Genomic DNA, 19,877 nt, shown 5'->3' on the forward strand with positions numbered 1-19,877 from the left:
CTGAATAAGCTCCATGAGAAGAGGAACCCACCTTGCTCACTGCTATTCCCAGCAGAACAGAGACTGCCTAGTATGTTGGATGAGTGAACAAATTGCCCCTACACAGCTACATGGTCGGTGACTGAGGAGGTAAACAGGCCACAGACCCCTGGGAGGGGATGGCTAGCTGCCTGGGCTTGGTTAATACCCCAGGGCCCTGTACCCTTCCCACCACTCAGGCTGGGGCTCAAAGGACTGAACTTTGTCCCTGCCCTCCCCTTAAGCCACCAGGCTCAGACAAGTGGCATCTTTAAGAGAACCCAGGATCAGAGACCAAGAGCCAAATCCTAATGGAGGCTGGTGATGGGTGACCCGAGAGCCAGGGGCCACCCGGGCATGAAGCACAGCACCTCCTTCCACCCAGCGGCAGAGGCCAAGAGGAGTGCCAGCCTCTGTCCTTGATAAATGGGGCACTGCATGTACTGCCTCTGTCCTAGGGCTGCCTCAAGGTCTCTGCCTGGGAGCCTCCCAGCAGGGCCGTCCCCTACTCCTAGGGGCATGGCCAGAGTCCCTATCTATTCTACACTCACCCAGACCCCACTCCCCCAGCCAGGAGCAAGAGGAGGAACAGCACCTCCCCGCAGTCCTTCCCTTGTGCTAATGCCCAGGACTGGGCCGCTGTTCAGTCTCAGGGTTCGTGACTCACGACTGAAACCCAAGGTCGACTGAAGGCAGAGGCCAGTGTCCCCTGAGCGCGTCCTCGTGTCCCCAGTGCGGCCCCAGCATTAACCCTCCAGAAGGCTGGCAAACAGCAACCTCTCCCCAGAACTTGGGAACTTCAAGCTTCAGCCCTGCCCTGCTGCTTCCTGGCCAGGACCCCTGGAGCACTTGCTGAAGTCTTTGTCTTCCCTGGAAGGTGGGAGAGCCACCTGGGGCCCCAGAGGGCAAGGGGCGTTAAAGGCACACAGGAGGCAGGAAGGTCAGCACAGCACACTCCACTTTATTCCCTCCCCCAACATGTGGGCCTCCTACCCCCTTCCACCCCAAGCAGGCCTTCTTTGACCCTCTGAAAGGCCAACAAAACAGTACCCTCGGGGACTGAGGGGCCTCTGACCCAGGCCCACTCACTGGCACCCTGGATGCTTTCTTCATGCCTGGGACAAACCTCACGGGGAAAGCCAGGAGCTGGGGAGGAGAAGTGGGGCCTGCCTGGAGGAGGGCAGACCAGGAGCTGGGGCAGAGGAGGAGGGGGGCCTGCCTGGAGGAGGCCCAGGGCTGGGGCAGAGGAGGAGGGGGGCCTGCCTGGAGGAGGCCCAGGGCTGGGGCAGAGGAGGAGGGGGGCCTGCCTGGAGGAGGCCCAGGGCTGGGGCAGAGGAGGAGGGGGGCCTGCCTGGAGGAGGCCAGGCCAGGTAACCCCAGCCCTTTCTCCTTCCAAGGCTGCGCCTGGCTGAGCTCCAGGAAATAGCGGTCTGGGGTAGAGATGACCGAGTCTTCTGTTCAGAGGCCAGCTGGGGTTCCCATTGTGCAGTCTGGGGGATGCCCACGTCTTTCTCTTCTCCCTGATGGGTGGCAGCCCTTGACCCAGCACCTTCCTGCTCTGCAGGGGATTGAGTTGGGCTCTCAAAGCCTCCTGGAGAGAAGGGCTGGAGGCCACACCACCGCAGAACGTCCCCCATACTTGGGTATGTTGGCTGGGATGGGAGGCTGTTCCCAGGGTCCCAGCCACAGGGTTACCCTGAGGGAGAGGTAGGGACACCATTAGTCTATGCTGGGGGGCAGGGTCTCAGGCACAGGAGGGATTCCAGGGTTCTGGCATGACTGGAACCTACTTCTTCCCCACTCCTTCAAGGACCTGTCCCTGGAGAATGTCACCTCCCATTCCCAGCGTCTTCCAGGACTGGGGCAAAAGTCAAGAGCAGGCAGAGCCAGGCCTGCCTTCCCCTGTGGCAGAGCTAGAAGAACCCCTGGCCCTAGGAGCCCTTAGGGAACACCGTGGAGAGAGACGGGAAGAGGCCCGGCCCTCTGAGATGGGGTGGTAGGTTGGGGCTGGAAGATAGTGTGTGGCCCAGAGGAGCCAAGAGGTAGATGACTCAGCTCCACTGGGCAGAGGATGCCCTCCCTACCTGGTGACAGAAGCCACAGGCTTAATCTTTGGACCTGCCCTTGAAATGATTGCCAGGTACACAGCCCCCTGGCAGAGCTGGGCTTCCCTGGACAGAGACTGGCTGGATTCCCGCTTCTGAAGATGGGGCTGTGGGCTCAGTGGATGCTCCGGCCAGCCAGGACTGCTCCTGAGCAATACCGGGCACACCTGCTCCAGACCTTGACCTCGGGGAGGAAGCCAGGGTCTGAGGCTGCCTTGCCAAGGCCTCCGCACTGAGCTTTTTCAGGACAGGGAACTCCCACCCACGTGGGCTCTCCCCAGGCCCCACGGGAACGGGCTGGCCTCCCGCACTGGAACCACTGGGGTCGGGGCTCCTGGATTCCGCTGACAGTGCCTCCAGAAGCTGCTGCAGGGATGGGGAGGCCAGAGCGGGGCTCCTGCCAGGGCTGTGGGCTTGAGACCCTGCAACAGGACAGACAGGAGATAGAACCTCAGAACTGGACGATGACATGTGGCCCGGCTGGGCGGAGCCAGAGCTGGCTTTAGCGTTACTCACAGGGACGAGGAGCCTGGCTCACCAGAGTGGTGCCCACCCATGCCACCGCCTAATGCCTCTAATACTGGATTCCCACACCGCCAGAGACCAGGACAACGAAGCCATCCCATCTCTTCCCTGCCTGGCCCCCGAAGTCACCATCAGAACGTCAGGCCACTCAGGCTTCTACCACTGCCTCATTCACACCCGAGACTGCCGGGACAGTTAAGTCGCCTGACCCAACACCAAAGCGCCCGCCTTCCGGACCCTTCACCCAGGCTGCTCTGCCCACGGCCATACCCCACTCACTTGCCCCGAACCCAAGACCAGCCCTAGAACTGTTCCTGCACGGAACGGCCACATCCAAACCCTGCACTGTGCCAGGAGGCAGGCTGGGGCTTCGTTCTTCACTGTCATGCCAGACTACGACTGTACCCCACCTCTTTGTGGGCACTCTTCCTCATTTAAGCCCATGTTCCCTGGCTGGCCCCAGCCCCTCAGCACTGCCTCCCATCCCAGTTCCTCCTGGGCACGCAGCAAGGGCTTCACCAGGAGCCTCTTCCCTCAGCTGACCCTGACCAAATCCTCGTTGCCACGCTTCAACTGGCGACTCTTCTACCAGGTCCTGTCAGCCTCACAGCCCACACCTCCCTCTGGATCTGGTCAACACCAGGAGCTCCCACCACTGCAGCCCGTTCCTGGGGGCCACCTTCCACAGCACCCCCTCCACCTGTGCACACTGAGGTAGCGCGGCTCTGCAGACACTCCGCGGGCCCAGCATCTTCCTACCGCAGCCCTCTGCACTTCAGATCACTCCCACCTACACAGGCTCCACGGCCCCCATGGCCGTCAGCCCCTCGGAGGCAGCCTCAACCCCCTTTCCCTGCCCTCACATCTGCCACCAGACCCAGTCCTAGAGTGCTGGCATCCCCCATGTCTACCAGGCATCTCCCACTCTTCAGTCAGCAGAGGCACATCTTCTCCTGTATTTCCATCCCCCTCTCCCTACCTCCGGTGGCCTCACCTCTGTGTAACAGAGGCCCCCGCATCCGTACGTCAAGATCCTCCTGCAGACTTGGGTCTATTCCTGTCTTCTTCGTTCCCGCTAGATCCAAGGAAGTGCCTCAGCTCCCACCACAGGCAGCCTTTTTCCAAACATTCTGGGTGTCCTTTCTCCTCGCCGTATCCACCCCTCTCTTCCAGCAGGTCATGGTTCCAGCATCCGAATGCACTCTCATGCTCACCATCTTGATGGACCCATCCCTTGACCACAGGCCTTTCCACCACCTCCCAATTCCCTGGTCATGGTAGTCAAACCTCTAGAAGAATTACATACAAGGCTAGGCACAGTGGCTCACATCTGTAATCCCAGTACTTTGGGAGGCTGAGGGAGGCGGATCACTAGAGGTCGGGAGTTCAAGACCAGCCTGGCCAACATGGTAAAACCCTGTCTCTACTAAAAATATAAAACATAGCCAGCATGGTGGTGCTCACCTGTAATCCTAGCTACTCGGGAGGCTGAGGCACATAAGACTCCATCTCAACAAAAGAAATTACAAATTTCTTATTACAACTATTCTTTAGGGTTTTTTTTTAAAGAAGATACTTAGTACAGTAAAAAAAAAAAAAGTATAGGGGAAAGAATGGTGCTGAGCAACTGGCTAGTTACATGAAGAATGAAGTCGGACCCCTTCCTTACACCCTGTTCAAGGGTTCACTCCAAATGGGTCATATACCGAAATGTAAAACCTGAAACTAAGACTTACATGAAAACAGGAGCAAATCTCCATGACCTTGGGTTAGGCAAAGGCATCACAGACACCAAAAAGGAGTGACAAAATGGGTCAGTTGAACTCTTGAACTTTCCACATTTCAGATGTTGGTGTTCAAAGGACATCATTGAAAAGTGGGTAAAACGAGAAACATAGGATGTGATGAAATATTTAAGGGCAACATCTGATGAGGGACATGTGTCTATATATATAAAGAACTCTTACAACTCAGAAGAGACAACCCAATTGAAGACAGACAGAGGATATGAACATTCTCCCAAGATACAGATGACCAACAAGCATATGAAAAGATGTTCAACATCGTTAGTCATTAGGGAAATGCAACTCAGAACTACAACGAGATACTACTTCATACTCACTAGGATGGTTCTGATCAAAATGATAGATAAGTGTCAGCAAGGATGGGAGAAATCGGAACCCTTGTACACTGCTGGTGGGAATAAAAATGGTACATCCACTTGAAAATATCTTAGCAGTTAAACATGGAGTTATCATAGGACCTAGCAATTCCATTCCTAGCTGTATACTCAAAAGAAATGACATGTTGACACAAAATCTTGTACATAAATGTCCACAGCAGCTCTATTCATAATAGCCGCAAAGTAAAAATGCAAGTGTCCCTCAACTGGTGAATATGGCATATCTATCTGACGGAATGTTATTCAGCGATGTTATTGATACATACGACAACATGGATGAACCTTGAAAACATTAAGAAGCCAGACACAAGAGGCTATGTGTTATGGTTCCACTTAGGCGAAATGTCTAGGATCAGCAAATCCAGAGAGGCAAAGTAGGTTAGCGATTACCTGGGGCTGGGGGCGGAAGCAGGTAGTGAGGGGAGGGAAAGGGCATTTGCGTGCAAGATGACCTAGGAGTAGAATCTGGGTCAGGGGTTATGTACACTTCGGTCTTCCTGGATGTCAAGTTGTTTTACAAATTGGGTACAGCCACTCATATTCTTATCAATAGGGTCTAGCATTTTCATTCCTCACTCTATATCCTTGCCAGCATTTGGTATCATTGGCCTTCAAAGTGTCCAGTTTAGTGGCTATAGAATGGTATGGTAGTCTTCATTTGCATTTCCTCAATTACTGAGGTTGAGTATCTTTAGTGTGTTTCCCATTTAGTCTCAGATGTCTGCAAAGTCTCTTCCCGTTTTTTGTTTGATGGTTTTATTTTTTTCTGGAGACAGAGTCTGGCTCTGTTACCCAGACTGGAGTGCAATGGCATGATCTTGGCTCACTGCAACCTCCGCCTCTGGGTTCAAGTGATTCTCCTGCCTCGGCTTCCCTGAGTAGGTGGGACCACAGGTGCACACCACTATCCCCCTCTAGTTTTCTCCAGAGATGGTGTCTTACTATGTTGTCCAGGCTGGTCTTGAACTCCTAAGCTCAAGCAATCCACCCACCTCAGCCTCCCAAAGTGTTGTGATTACAGGCATGAGCCATCATGCTCAGCTGGTTTGTTCTTGTATTAATGTGTGTATATATATATATACACCAGGCACAAGACCAGCCTAGCAAACATGGTGAAACCCCGTCTCTACTAAAAATACAAAATCAGCCAGTCATGGTGGCACGTGCCTGTAATCCCAGCTACAAGGGAGGCTGAGGCAGGAGAATCACTTGAACCCAGGAGGCAGAGGTTGCAGTGAGCCAAGATGGCACCATTGCACTCCAGCCTGGGCAAAAAGATTGAAACTGTCTCAAAAAAAAAAAAAAAAAAAAAAAATCTTCATTTGTAACCTGTATTTTCACTTTCTTTTTGGTGCCTTTGGACAAAGTTATAATTAATGTAGTTGAATTTATGAATCTTTCTAGTTTTACAGTTGGTGCTGTATCTCATTTAAGCAATCCTTCCCTATCCCAAGGTCATGAAGACATCTTACTGTATATTTTTTTCCTGGATGTGTTAAAGTTTATTACATGTGTCTTTCATGCATCCAGAGTAATTTGCGCAGGAGTTAGGAATTTTTAAATAGATGTTAAATGGCTCTAAGACAAGTAACTTAACTGTCCTTTACTGGTGACCATCAGAGGCCCTTTATCAAAGCTCTGTTTCTGAATGGGATCCGTTTCTGAATTTGGTTCCAGTGGGCAGTTGTCTAGCCTTGCCCCAGTGCTGTGCCTTTACATAAAGACGTTTCATGAACTACATGACTAGTATCTGCTAGGGCAAGTCTTTCTAGTTTTTCCTTCAGGGATGTCTCAGCTATTACTGACCTTTCGTATTTTCATATAAAAACTTTATAATCACCCCATCAATTGGGAGGCCAAGGCAGACAGATCACTTGCAGTCAGGAGTTCGAGACCTGCCTGGCCAACATGGTGAAACCCTGTCTCTACTAAAAATACAAAAATTAGCTGGGTGTGATAGCGGGCACCCGTAAGCCCAGCTACTCAGGAGACTGAGGCACAAGAATCACTTAAACCTCGGAGGCAGAGGCTGCAGTGAGCCGAGATTATGCCACTGCACCCCAGCCTGGGTGACAGAGTGAGACTCCAACTTTAAAAAAGAAAAAAAAGAAAAAAATATGTATCACTCTCTCAAGATCAACATTGAATTGATATTTTGAGTGGGAATTTATAGATTAATTTGGGAAGACTGAATTTTTATAACTTTGCCTTCCTTTCAATAATGGGTGTATTTCTCTGTATTTAAGTATTATTTAATGATTTTAATAAAGGTTCATTTTTCCTCAAATGTTTGATATAGCTGTCAGATTTATTCCTTGGAATCTTTATAATTGCTATTATAATGGTATGTTTACTAACAATTGTGTTTTCTGACTAGCTGTACAGAAATACGATTTTTATATTAACTGTATTTACCTTTTCTAATTCTTATTAGTTCTAATAAATTGTTTATAGATTGTTGCTTTCAATACAGGTAATAATCTATTATGAACAATTTTTTTGCTTCCTTTCCAATCCTCGGACCTTTAGTTTCATTAGCTCTACCTCAGTGCCCAGGCCCTCCACTGCCACACAATGTGGAGGAGATGGGAAATAGCGGGAAAAGTTGTCTTGGTCCCTGTTTTAATGTTTTACCCTGAACTTTTGCTCTAGGTTTTTGGTAGATGTTTATTATCTAGGCTAAGGGAGGGAACCCGATTCCTCTTTGGTCAGAGCTGAGTCATAGTGAGTGTTAACTTTCCTCAAGTGCTTGTTCTGCGTCCTGTGGCCCCCGTGATCTCACCCTGCTGTCCCTGCGACCTCATCTCCCTCCGTGTCACCCTCCCTGACACCATTAGAGCACAGGTGCCTTCTCCAGGCTCCAGTCACCTTCCTGCCACACCACTCACCTCTCCCACGGGGCCTGGGGCCACTTGGGCTGCAGCCGTAGAGTTTGAGGACCCGCGTGATGTCTGAGGCACTCAGGTTCCATCGCTGGCCGATGTGGACGCTGGGAGCCCAAAGCGGTGTGATGGTGGGCAGCCCGCGCCGGCTGAAGGCGAGCCTGGAACCCAGTGGGAGACCCCTGAGTCCAGACCAGGGAGAGGCTGGGGCAGCAGAGGGAGAAGAGGGCAGGGTCCTCACCTCCCATAGTGCATCACAGAGGGAGACCCGAGTCCGGACCAGGGAGAGGCTGGGGTAGCAGAGGGAGAAGGGGCAGAGGGAGAAGGGGCAGAGGGAGAAGGGGCAGGGTCCTCACCTCCCATAGTGCATCACAGAGGAGTAGTCATAGGGCGTCAGCATGTTGCTGCTCCGAGACTTGATGAAGTTGATTTCAAAGCCTAAAAATACAAAAACAATACAACTTACTGACATATAAAGAGGAAGGGCAAGAAAGGGCGGGCAATGGCTGGGAGGGCAAGAAAGGGCGGGCAATGGCTGGGAGGGTCTTCTGGGAGCTCATAACTCACCCAAGCTGAGGGACTGAGCCCGCAGCCACCATGCTGCTTCTGGCACCAGCCCCACTCTCCCCAGCCCCAGGAGGAACCCCAACCTGTACTAGTTGAGTTGGAGGCACAGGGACCCCATGGCTGGCCAATCATCACCTCATAGCAGTTCTCTCCACCCATCCTTCCTCCTTGCATATTCACCCTACACAGGGCTCGTCTCTGCATAACCCACAGCTGCCATGGGTCACACACTGCTCAGGGTCTCATGCTTCTCCCACCCCAGATGCCATATCTATTCCTTGACCCAGCTTTGAAAACCTGCCACGCTGTCATCGGCAGTGGTGACCCCCAGTCCCCAGACACAGACCCACCTTCTCCGTGCGTCAGGCCACAACTTCCCCAGACTTGGAGCCCCTCTCCCCCTCATTCAGGTCCCCCAGGCCTGGGAGGGGCAAGGTTCCTTCCTGCCTTCAGAGGCAGCCCCTCTATCTTTGCCCCCACAATTCCCTCAAACCCAGCCAGCCGCCCATACACCCCACCTCGGTCTGCTCCTCTCCACGGAGCAGACCAGCACCTTCATACCCCACCACCTGCCTAACAGCTGCCCCTCAAGCTCTTTTTCTTCCTTTTAAAAACTCATTAAGGCCGGGCGCGGTGGCTCAAGCCTGTAATCCCAGCACTTTGGGAGGCCGAGACGGGCGGATCACGAGGTCAGGAGATCGAGACCATCCTGGCTAACACGGTGAAACCCCGTCTCTACTAAAAAATACAAAAAATTAGCCGGGCGAGGTGGCGGTCGCCTGTAGTCCTAGCTACTGGGGAGGCTGAGGCAGGAGAATGGCGTAAAACCCAGGAGGCGGAGCTTGCAGTGAGCTGAGATCCGGCCACAGCACTCCAGCCTGGGCGACAGAGCGAGACTCTGTCTCAAAAAAAATAAAAAATAAAAAATAAAAAAATAAAAACTCATTAAACATTTTGAATAAGTAGTATATTCATTTGGTTCAAAAGTCAACTATTGAGATGTAGTAAAAGTCTCCGATTCCATCCCCCGCTTCCCGCGTTCCCACCTCCCCACCCCACAACAGTTAATTACTGCTATTAATGTGTCTGCCCTGGCAGAGTTTCTGTACATATTAACCTAATGAGAACATATTAACCTAAATGAAAACAAACAAGTTCTCATTTTTTCCACTGGGGAAGTGCTGTGTTAACCTGTTTTATCATTAGGAATAATTAGTGGTGTTTTCCAACTCAGTTTCTGCTTTTACCCTTTTTTTAATTTCCTCCTGCTTTCATTTAATTTGGGTTGACATGCTCAATTTGTTCTGTTTACTGATATGTAAGTCTACACATTTTCTCTGAGCATTGCATTAGCTGTGAACCACTGGGTTTTGTCAAGTCTTTCATGATTTTTTAGAATTGCTGTACTTTAACTCTAGAGCTAAAAGAAAGTTTTGTTGTTTTCTTTCAATTTCTAAAGAGGAGAAGCTTTTGGTTTTGGTGTATTGGTTTCTACTTTATCTCATGATCAGAATGTTTATATTACTTTCAGAGTTGCAGGTTTTCATGGCATTTCATGGTGTATCATGAAATTATCAGGGTAAATTTTCACAACTGTTCCACGAGCATGGGGAAGGATCAGTCTGTTTTCAGGATACAGAGTCACTTGTCACCCCTCCTCACTACCTCCTCAGCCTGGTCTGATTCAATGTCCATCCCCCCTCCCTTTGTGAGGTGCTACCCACGTGCCCCAGACATCCCTTTCTCTGTGACTTGTGTTTGCTAGGAGCCACTGAGGAAGCGGTGTTTGGGGCTGGGGAAGGTCCCTGGGCCCAGGCAGCTTCTCTGGCTACCTCACCTGGCTAACATGACAGCAGTGAAAGGTCTTGTGCTGGACGCCCTCCACCTGTGGGAGGCCTTCTTCCCACTCCACCCTCTAAGCCAGATTCCCACCCACACCTCCTCTGCCCCTCCCTCGGCGGGGGGGGTCTTCCTGCCTCCTCAACGGAGAAACCCCACCGTCACCAGGATCTGATCCCCGGCACCACCCAGCTGCTGCTGCCACCACAGGAACCACAGCCCACCTGCCTCCAGCCTCCACTCTCCCACGGCCACAGTCTGCGTTTCTTCTACCTGCTCACTGGCACATGTCCCAGTCCCACAGCGCTGCCCTCAGCCCGTGACCCAGCACGTGGCTTGTACAGCCTGCTACCTTGGGGTTCCGCTTTGGCTCAGCTCCCCAAGCTGGCACACAGCCCCAGCCCATGCTGGTGGTGCCTAGTACATAAGACCGCTGCTAGAGTACTCAACAAGCAGGCATCATGGGTACTGCCTACCCCATCCCCAGGGCGAGGACAGTGTCAGGGATGAAAAGCGAGACAGAGCAGGTGGTGGCACCCTCACTCAGGCACAACTGCAGGTGGGCGGAGGAAGGCCTGGGGTCCAGAGCAGCAGCTGGACCACCTCCAGGTCCCAGAGAAGCGAGACCCCCACCTTCCCCACAGGAAGCAGGCAGGTGGTGGGGAGGATGGACAGCCTCATCCATGGGAACCAGGCAACTTGGGCCCAAGCCCTGCTGTCCCCTCCCCGGCACCAGCCTGACCTGCGTGTGGCTTACCTGGGAGGATCTCGTTCCAGTTGACACGGATATAGCGGTCCCGATCGGCCCGCGCGTGCTCGTGCCAGAAGCCCAGAACGTGCATGAGCTCATGAAGGACGATGCCCCGGCCCTTCTGGAGACAGGTGGGTGCCAGGGAGACCACCTGCATCCCTCCACTGCGCCCCACACTCGAGAAGCACCTGCAGGGCGATGAGAGCAAGCAGGGTGAGCGCCAGCCCAGATCCCCCCAGACACACAGACCTGGGCGCTCCCTCCCCCCATACCACAAGATAAACACCCAACAGGCAGGGCCCCACTCTGGGTGCTAGTCTCAGGTTCACCGTTCTCCAAGCCCCTTTACTGCCTGGACTTCTGTGAAATGGGCATACCAGACCCCCATCACCAGCCTGGGCCGCAGGGAGGCAGCAGGAACTGATATGAACGCAGAAGACAGAAGCAGCTCACTAAGTGAACACACCCTCCTGGTCAGCCCTGACCCGAGGCTTTCACGCACATTGCCTCAGCCCCCTGACAAGCTAGGAAGCAGGTATCGCCACCACTCCCGCCCCAGAGGGTGCAGAAGAGGCTCAGAAGTTAGGGAACTTGCCAGAACTCAATGACTCATGCACTGTCTGCCCCACAAAACCTCCCCTCACCACCCCGTGGAGTCCCCCGGGAGAGGAGGGCTTTGTAAATGAGGGTCTAGCACCGTTCCCATCCCTTTTCCACCTTCCGCCCTGGAGGTCCAGCTCACATTGGGCAGACCCCTCAGGGTGGGCAGGGGGACAGAGCCCTGGGGGATGGGCCCAGAAATAAATTTTAGACAATAGACTAGTTGATTCCGGGCTGAACGCCCAGCACTTACCCATACATGGGGATGATGGAAATGAAGTCTCTCTGGCCCTGGTAGGCGACAAACCTGACGCACGTGGAACGTTCAAACTCCGCGAGAGCCTCCAGGATGACCTGGCGGCTGGGCTCATCTGAAAGACACCACCCGGCTGAGCCCCCCGAGCCCTGGTGGTCTCTGAGCTCTACATGGGGGTCTGGGAGCAGAGCTCTGAACTCTCTCCCAAAATAGCATCAAGAAAGGGCAACCTACTGGTGCGTCTCTAATGGTCCCCCAATTCCCATGCACACAGGTCCTGATTCCCACATCTTTGCGGTTCTGGTGCCCCGGGGTGTGGTACCCTTGGGGCACAAAGCTGCCCCAAGACAGACCTTGGCTGTGTGGCCTTCGGTAGGTCACTGCATGGTCTCAAGGGGAACCACCTCCACACTGCATGGTCTCAAGGGGAACCAGATCCCCCTAGACACACCTTCCCATCAGCTCTCCCAGGATTTTAACCCTCCCGACTCAGGAGACCTTCAGCAACAGAAGGGCTTCTGTGGATGGGTTCTTGGGGTGGGGAGGTGGAGGGGAGGTGGTGGTGTAAGAGGAGAAAGGAAGAGAGGAGCACCTCTGCTGCATTTGGAAGAAGGGGCTGAGGAAGGGAGGGAGCCTGCCACGCTCACTCACCGTACTTGCTGGAGAGCAGGAAGGGGACCTCCACGACTCCGCCACCACCCGTGGGCCACTTGCTGCTGGTTGCTGACAGCAGCCGGAAGGGACTCTGAGGAGAGAGCAGCAGTTCAACCGCTGGGGACAGAGGCCACCCAAGCTCTATGCCCCAAGGGTACCACACCCCGGGGCATCAGAACCCCAAAAATGTGGGAGTCAGGACCTACGTGCATGGGAATGGGGGACCATTAGGGACAGGACAGAGGCGTGGAAGGCAAGGGGCCAGCTACATGAACCTTGATGCACAAGACAGTCCCTTGGCCTATGACGAAAGAATTTCAGTCTCAAGCAAAGAGATTAGTGTCTGAGGATGTTGGCTAGGAGGCCCAGCACCCCAGGGTGCCCTGGATCAGAAGGGCTTGGGCCGGCAGCCCCACCCCAGCATGTGGGCAGTGCCCCTCCCAGAGGCAAACAGCCACCAGGCTTCCCTGAACGTGGGATGGTCATGGGGACAGAGCCTATCTGGAGTGAAAGCGAGGCAGCACCCTGGCCTCGGCCGCTCTTCCCCTCTCCAGCAACCAGAGCCCTTCAGAGCCCAGGCTCCACAGCACCCCGTGTGCCTGCGCCATCAGTTGGAGGCATTTGATGCTGCTCCTGGTGGTCACCTGCCACCTCCCCGAGCACTCACTGGATAACCCGGAGGGATCTACCCTGCCCCCGGGGTCCCCTGGGAGCCTTGGGCCAGCCTCTGGCTCTGCTGCCCAGCCAGAGGCTGTGCTATCAGTGGCGGCCTCCAGCAAGACAGTCTTGCCTTCCCCTGGGTCATTGTCCTGTTCAGGAGCCTTCTGCCATTCCCAGTCGCCTAAAACACAGCGCTGCTGTCCTGGGCACAGTGTTCCCTTTTCTGCTAGCAAGGCACCCCCAATCCCCAGCAGCCTCCTCCCTTCAGGTGCAGCCACTCGACCACAGCCAAGATGGTCAAGCTCCCTACCACTCGTTGTTCCACCATCCCCAGGTCGCCACTGCCACCAGGCCCTTTATCCCCCACAGGCCATTCTGCCAACCCCTGCTCATCTCTTCCTTTATCTGACACCTCCCCTGGGCAGGGTACCAAGCTGTGTCAAGTGTTCAAACCTACTCCTTCAGGAAGCCCTCTCAGGCCGACTGTGCCAGCACTTCAGATACCAGCCTCCCTTAGCATTCAGGCTGGTTTATTCGTACTTCATAACAGAAGAGTCGCTCTGACCTTGACAAAGAGAGGCAGCTACCAAGCTATGTATGTCCCTCCCACATCAGGCCCCACATCACCCAGGGTGGGCTCCGAGGGCCTGTCACCAGCTGTGGGCTGATCCGCACCCACACACGTCAGACTGCACTCACCGGCCGGACGATGTCCCCCTCGATGAGGAAGCTGCTTTCTGGGGTTTCTTCCGGGATGAGCCCTGGGAAGGGAGGGAAGGACGTGTTGGCCCATGTCCCCCAGCACACTGACTCGAGGGACAGGCCAAGCAAGTCCCTCCTTAAGTCTATTCTTGTGTCTTTCTTAGCGGATTGTTATTATAACTTCTTAAATGGCCTGATAAAAGTACAGGTCACTGGCTCTCCGAGCCTGGGTGTTTAGCTAAGTCATTAGTTGATGTTTGAGAATATCAGCCACCCTGGCAGGACTGTCTGCAGGCGTGAGGGGCTGGGGGACAAAGACAAAGGAGTCTGAGGCTCGGGGTCTATCCCTGCCCGACTGTGGAGTTAGAGGTTCCCTGAGCACTGAGGGAAAGTCGCACAGTCCCTGAGTGTGCGAGGCTTCTTGGCTGGACCGCATCCTTCCCCTGCTCAAACACAGCCCACGACCTATCCAGTCCCAAGCCCGGGTCCCTGCGGCCAGGAAGCAGCGGCCTCTTCCAGCCTGAGCCGCAGTCCTCAGAACAGGCCCTGGGCTCTCCCACCCACCTCATCCCTCACTATTCCTCACCCATCTGTTATACTCAGGCCCCTTGAGGTGGCAAATTCAAATTTGTTCCACCATCAAAGGTAGGCAAGTACCAGCTCTCACCAACCCCTCACCCCTCTTAGCCCCTCTGCTTCTCGTCTCTCCCACAAGTGACTCATGGAGGGAGTGAGGAAAGCAGGAGAGAAGGCAGGGAAGAATCCAGGCGCAGCCTCAGCTGGATCCCATGGGCGCTTCGGACCACAAATGGCACCTTTGACTTGCACAGCCTTGAGGCAGGGGCCAGACTCCTGTCCCTTAGGAGTCACGGTGGGCCACCTCGGGCAGGCGAGGGAGTAGCCCCCAGGCACCTCTGGCTGAGGCAACTCCTTTTGGCTGGGGGCGTCTTGGGAGGCAGATACAGCTGTACGGCATTAGCCATATTCACAGCGGCAGGTGCTTCTCAGGAAAGCATCAGGTGAGGCACGGACAGCCATTCTGAGATAGCCTCACTGTAGGTGATAGTTGTTGGGGTCACCAGCATTTGGGAGTTTTCTCTATTGGTTCTGGTTACCTCCAGATCACTCACGGTGAGCCAGGGGTGGGGCGGTGCCTGGGGCTCAAGGCTCAGTTGGCGCTGGGTCCCTAAGTCAGCTCTGGGAGGAAGAAGGGGGCAGATCACACAGTGGCTACCACATCTGGTAGGATCTCACCCACCCTTAGAGCAACACTGGCCCCTGCTCCCCGGTGCTTCAGCCTCATTGCTCCAACATCTGAACTCCAATCTCCATCTCGACTGGCTTTGTTCAGGCTATTTATACACCCTCATTCCTCAGGTGACATCCCCAGACAGCAAGACACTGAGCGTCAGACTTCTTAATCACACCTGCAGACAGTCCTGCACAGGGTGGCTGACGTTCTCAAACATCAACTCACTGCTTGGCTCCACACCCAGGCTCAGAGAGCCAATGATCTATACTTTTATCAGGCCATTTAAGAACTTAGTTTTTCTTATAAAAGTGACAATCCACTAGGAAAGATACAAAAAGAAAAAGTAGACTTAAGCAATTGCCCATAGAATTTCCACCCATTCACACCTGTAGTCCCAGCTGCTCGGGAGGCAGAGGCAGGAGGATCACTTAAGACCAGGAGTTCAAGACCAGCCTGGGCAACATAGCGATACTACTCCATCTCTTAAAAACCACGGCCGGGTGCGGTGGCTCAAGCCTGTAATCCGAGAACTTTGGGAGGCCGAGGCGGACAGATCACGACGTCAGGAGATCGAGACTATCCTGGCTAACACGGTGAAACCCCATCTCCACTTAAAAAAAATAAAAATACAAAAATACAAAAATTTAGCCAGGCACGGTGGTGGGTGCCTGTAGTCCCAGCTACTCGGGAGGCTGAGGCCAGAGAATGGCGTGAACCCGGGAGGCAGAGCTTGCAGTGAACCAAGATTGTGCCACTGCACTCCAGCTTGGGCGACAGAGCAAGACTCTGTCAAAAAAAAAAAAAAAAAAAAAAAAACAAGAAAAAAAGACACTTACAGCCTAAATAAGCTGGTCCATTTCCTCCCAGGCTCTGCATTTCTGAGTGTTCAGTGTGGTTTTCCCACTACATAATGTCATGCCCCTCCAGGCCCTGAGAAGATGCCCTCACCTTGGTTAATTGCAGGAATGTCGTTGTCCCAGGAGGCCTGGGTTCCCTCAGGGGTGAGGCCATCTGGGAAGCTGGTACCACAGGCTCCTGAGCAGCTGGAGGCCAGGGGCGCTCCTAGGATCATACCTGGTCCAGACAGACAGGGGCATACACAAATGCCTGGAGCACCCACCAGTGAGACCGGACAGCAGGACATGGGGTGAGTGGGGGGGATCAGGTTGTAAGACTCAGTCCCTAGGAAGAGTAGGCTCCAGCACAAAGCCAAAGAGCCTTTCTAGCCTCCCTGCTCAACCCCAACTAGCGCCAAAGTCTAGAGGACCTCGGAAGGAGCTCCCCTAGGGGGACCAAAAGGGCACGTGCCCCACCTATGAGGTAAAGGAGGAACAGGAAGGAAGGAGGCAGGACAGACCTCAGGTTCTGACGCCCGTGGCAAGGGCAGGGCCAGCTCAGACCTTTCTCTATGACTCTTTCTCAGCCCAGGCTCTTGGACAATGGGCTCAGCCTGGAGTGCGGACTTACAGCCTACCCCCACCCCAAGACAAGTACGCCTGGGGCACAACACCTGCCATCTTCTGCCAGGCAGGCCCTCTGCTTCCAGGACCTTCAGGAGGCCTCCCCTTGGCCCCCAGGAGCTGACTTCTAGAACAACCCTGGAAAGCTCTGTGCTCTGAGCCACTGAGCTCAGCTACAACCCTGGAAAGCTCTGTGCTCTGAGCTACTGAGCTCAGCTACAATCCCTGCAGGTTCCAGCCACAACCTTCTGGCCTCTCCCCAGCTTTCTCCAGGTTGGAGCCAGCAGCAGGAGGGACAGGCAGCCAGCTTACCTGGCAAGGAGAGCAGACCCAGCACCCAAGGCCAGAGACTCCCTACACCCTCCATGGTAGAGTTCTACTGCCCCTTCAGCAAACAAGACTAAGCCCCAGCAGGACAGAGTAGCCTAACTACAGAACCAGCACTACCACCACCACCTCTTAAATAGCAGCTGCTCCAGCTCCCACCTTACTCCCACCAACCAGCTCCACCTGCAGCCCCGTCCCAACCAGCTCCACCTGCAGCCCCGTGCCAACCAGCTCCACCTACAGCCCCGCCCCAACCACCTCCACCTACAGCCCCGCCCCAACTACCTCCACCTACAGCCCCGCCCAACCAGCTCCACCTGCAGCCCCGCCCCAACAACCTCCACCTGTAGCCCCGCCCCAACCAGCTCCACCTACAGCCCCGCCCCAACCAGGTCTGCTGGCAGCCCCGCCCCAACCAGCTCCACCTACAGCCTCGCCCCAACCAGCTCCACCTGCAGCCCCGCCCCAAACAGCTCCACCCCAACCAGCTCCACCTACAGCCTCTCCCCAACCAGCTCCACCTGCAGCCCCGCCCCAACCACCTCCACCTGCAGCCCCGCCCCAACCAGCTCCACCTACAGCCCCGCCCCAACCAGCTCCACCTGCAGCCCCGCCCCAACCAGCTCCACCTACAGCCCCGCCCCAACCAGCTCCACCTACAGCCCCGCCCCAACCAGGTCTGCTGGCAGCCCCGCCCCAACCAGCTCCACCTACAGCCTCTCCCCAACCAGCTCCACCTGCTGCCCCGCCCCAACCAGCTCCACCTGCAGCCCCGCCCCAACCAGCTCCACCTACAGCCCCGCCCCAACCAGCTCCACCTGCAGCCCCGCCCCAACCAGCTCCACCTACAGCCCCGCCCCAACCAGTTCCACCTGCAGCCCCGCCCCAACCAGCTCCACCTGCAGGCCCGCCCCAACCACCTCCACCTGCATCCCCGCCCCAACCAGCTCCACCTACAGCCCCGCCCCAACCACCTCCACCTGCAGCCCCGCCCCAACCACCTACACCTGCAGCCCGGCCCCAACCAGCTCCACCTGCAGCCCCGCCCCAACCAGCTCCACCTGCAGCCCCGCCCCAACCACCTCCACCTACAGCCCCGCCCCAACAACCTCCACCCTGCAGCCCCGCCCCAACCAGCTCCACCTACAGCCCCTCCCCAACCAGCTCCACCTGCAGCCCCGCCCCAACTAGCTCCACCTACAGCCCCTCCCAACCAGCTCCACCTGCAGCCCCGCCCCAACCAGCTCCACCTGCAGCCCCGCCCCAACCAGCTCCACCTACAGCCCCGCCCCAACCAGCTCCACCTACAGCCCCGCCCCAACCAGCTCTACTGGCAGCCCCTCCAGTGCCTACCTGTGGTTCCCACCCCAGCGCAGTCCCCTTCCCGGCTGCAGTGTGTGAAAGACAGGGGGGACCCGCTTGGAGTGTGGCTCTGCTGAGGTGCCTTCCCGCCACCAGGGAGCAGAGAGACATCGCAGAAAGTCGCTCCAGGCCCAGCGGAGGCCCCAGCCCCGGTGTAGACCTATCCTCCAGCGAGGGAGACCCCCTTTCCTGCCCCAGCCAGTGCTGAGACACGAGGAAAGCTGCCTGAGACCCTGGGGCACCCCCGGTGTATCTCTGGAAGGAGGTAAAGGTCACTGCACTTTCACAAGCTTTTATTTTAGCACATATAGAAAAGTTCACTATCACAAGCACAGGGCTCCAGGAAATCTCACAAACTGAACAGTGTGCAACCAGAACCCCAGAAAGCCTGCCATGTGGGAAAGGTGGAACCCCCAGATGCCCAGAGCCTCGCAGGGAGTCCACCCCCTAATCCCACAGCCGCTGGCATCATCAGTCAGTGTTTATTCCCATTTCGCAGATTTGGAAATGTAAACTCCTTACCTATATGCCCCCTCCTCCACACCCCTGAGCCCCAGAGCCAGGTCACTCAGGGCCCCACCTGGACTGAAATTCCGGAGGCGGGGCTTGTCAGTACTGGGCAGCCTTTGGGGACAACCCCACAGTCACCTGCGCCCATGAAGGGAAGCGACAGAGCCAAGAAGACGAGCTATTGTCCACAAGCACCTTTCGGCATTCCTGCTCTGCCTGGAATCCAGAGCTTCTCCAAAGTCAGGAATCAGAATCACAGGGAGACGGTGATGGAAGCAGACGCCCTGCTGCCAGGGCAAGGTATTGACAGACGTCAGGATACACACCATGGATGTGCTACTTAGCTTGTTGTGGTCATCATTTCACAAGGTATGCATATGTGAAAATATCACGTACACTTAAACATATACTACTTTTATTTGTCAATTATGCCTCAGTAAAGCTAGAAAAAATAAGTAAAATAAAGAATAGGACCCATCAAAAAACAAATGCATGAGGTTGACCACTTAAGATGAGTGTTCAAGAGGACACAAACAAATGGAAGAACATACCATGCTCATGGATAGGGAGAATCAATATCGTGAAAATGGCCATACTGCCCAAGGTTATTTATAGATTCAACGCCATCCCCATCAAGCTACCAATGAGTTTCTTCACAGAATTGGAAAAAACTGCTTTAAAGTTCATATGGAACCAAAAAAGAGCCCGCATCTCCAAGACAATCCTAAGTCAGAAGAACAAAGTTGGAGGCATCACGCTACCTGACTTCAAACTATACTACAAGGCTACAGTAACCAAAACAGCATGGTACTGGTACCAAAACAGAGATATAGACCAATGGAACAGAATAGAGTCCTCAGAAATAATACCACACATCTACAGCCATCTGATCTTTGACAAACCTGAGAGAAACAAGAAATGGGGAAAAGATTCCCTATTTAATAAATGGTGCTGGGAAAATTGGCTAGCCATAAGTAGAAAGCTGAAACTGGATCCTTTCCTTTCTCCTTATACGAAAATTAATTCAAGATGGATTCGAGACTTAAATGTTAGACCTAATACCATAAAAACCCTAGAGGAAAACCTAGGTAGTACCATTCAGGACATAGGCATGGGCAAAGACTTCATGTCTAAAACACCAAAAGCAACAGCAGCAAAAGCCAAAATTGACAAATGGGATCTCATTAAACTAAAGAGCTTCTGCACAGCAAAAGAAACTACCATC

At 54.5% G+C, this 19,877-nt stretch overlaps 1 protein-coding gene across 1 annotated transcript; it reads right to left on the reverse strand.

Moving 5' to 3' along the window:
* Positions 1–434: 434 nt before the first annotated feature.
* ASTL (astacin like metalloendopeptidase) lies at positions 435–16,967 on the reverse strand. The gene is made up of 9 exons (XM_038004136.2): positions 16,766–16,967; positions 15,942–16,067; positions 13,739–13,800; positions 12,377–12,470; positions 11,723–11,840; positions 10,876–11,057; positions 8,069–8,150; positions 7,719–7,873; positions 435–2,545 (listed from the first exon to the last, which is right to left on the reverse strand). Exons 1-9 carry the CDS (start codon positions 16,818–16,820, stop codon positions 2,124–2,126), a joined length of 1,296 nt encoding a protein of 431 aa, XP_037860064.2. The 5' UTR covers positions 16,821–16,967; the 3' UTR covers positions 435–2,123.
* Positions 16,968–19,877: the final 2,910 nt, after the last annotated feature.

This window comes from Chlorocebus sabaeus, chromosome 14, assembly GCF_047675955.1.
Source record: "Chlorocebus sabaeus isolate Y175 chromosome 14, mChlSab1.0.hap1, whole genome shotgun sequence".
NCBI classification, from domain to species: Eukaryota; Metazoa; Chordata; class Mammalia; order Primates; family Cercopithecidae; genus Chlorocebus; species Chlorocebus sabaeus.

Coding starts and splice junctions, on each gene's coding strand:
- ASTL (XM_038004136.2), bottom strand. CDS start 16,820: ATGGAGGGTGTAGGGAGTCTCTGGCCTTGGGTGCTGGGTCTGCTCTCC. Junction 16,068..16,765: donor GGGTCTGCTCTCCTTGCCAG/GTAAGCTGGCTG, acceptor TGTCTGGACCAG/GTATGATCCTAGGAGCGCCC. Junction 12,471..13,738: donor AGGGGGACATCGTCCGGCCG/GTGAGTGCAGTC, acceptor CTCTCTCCTCAG/AGTCCCTTCCGGCTGCTGTC.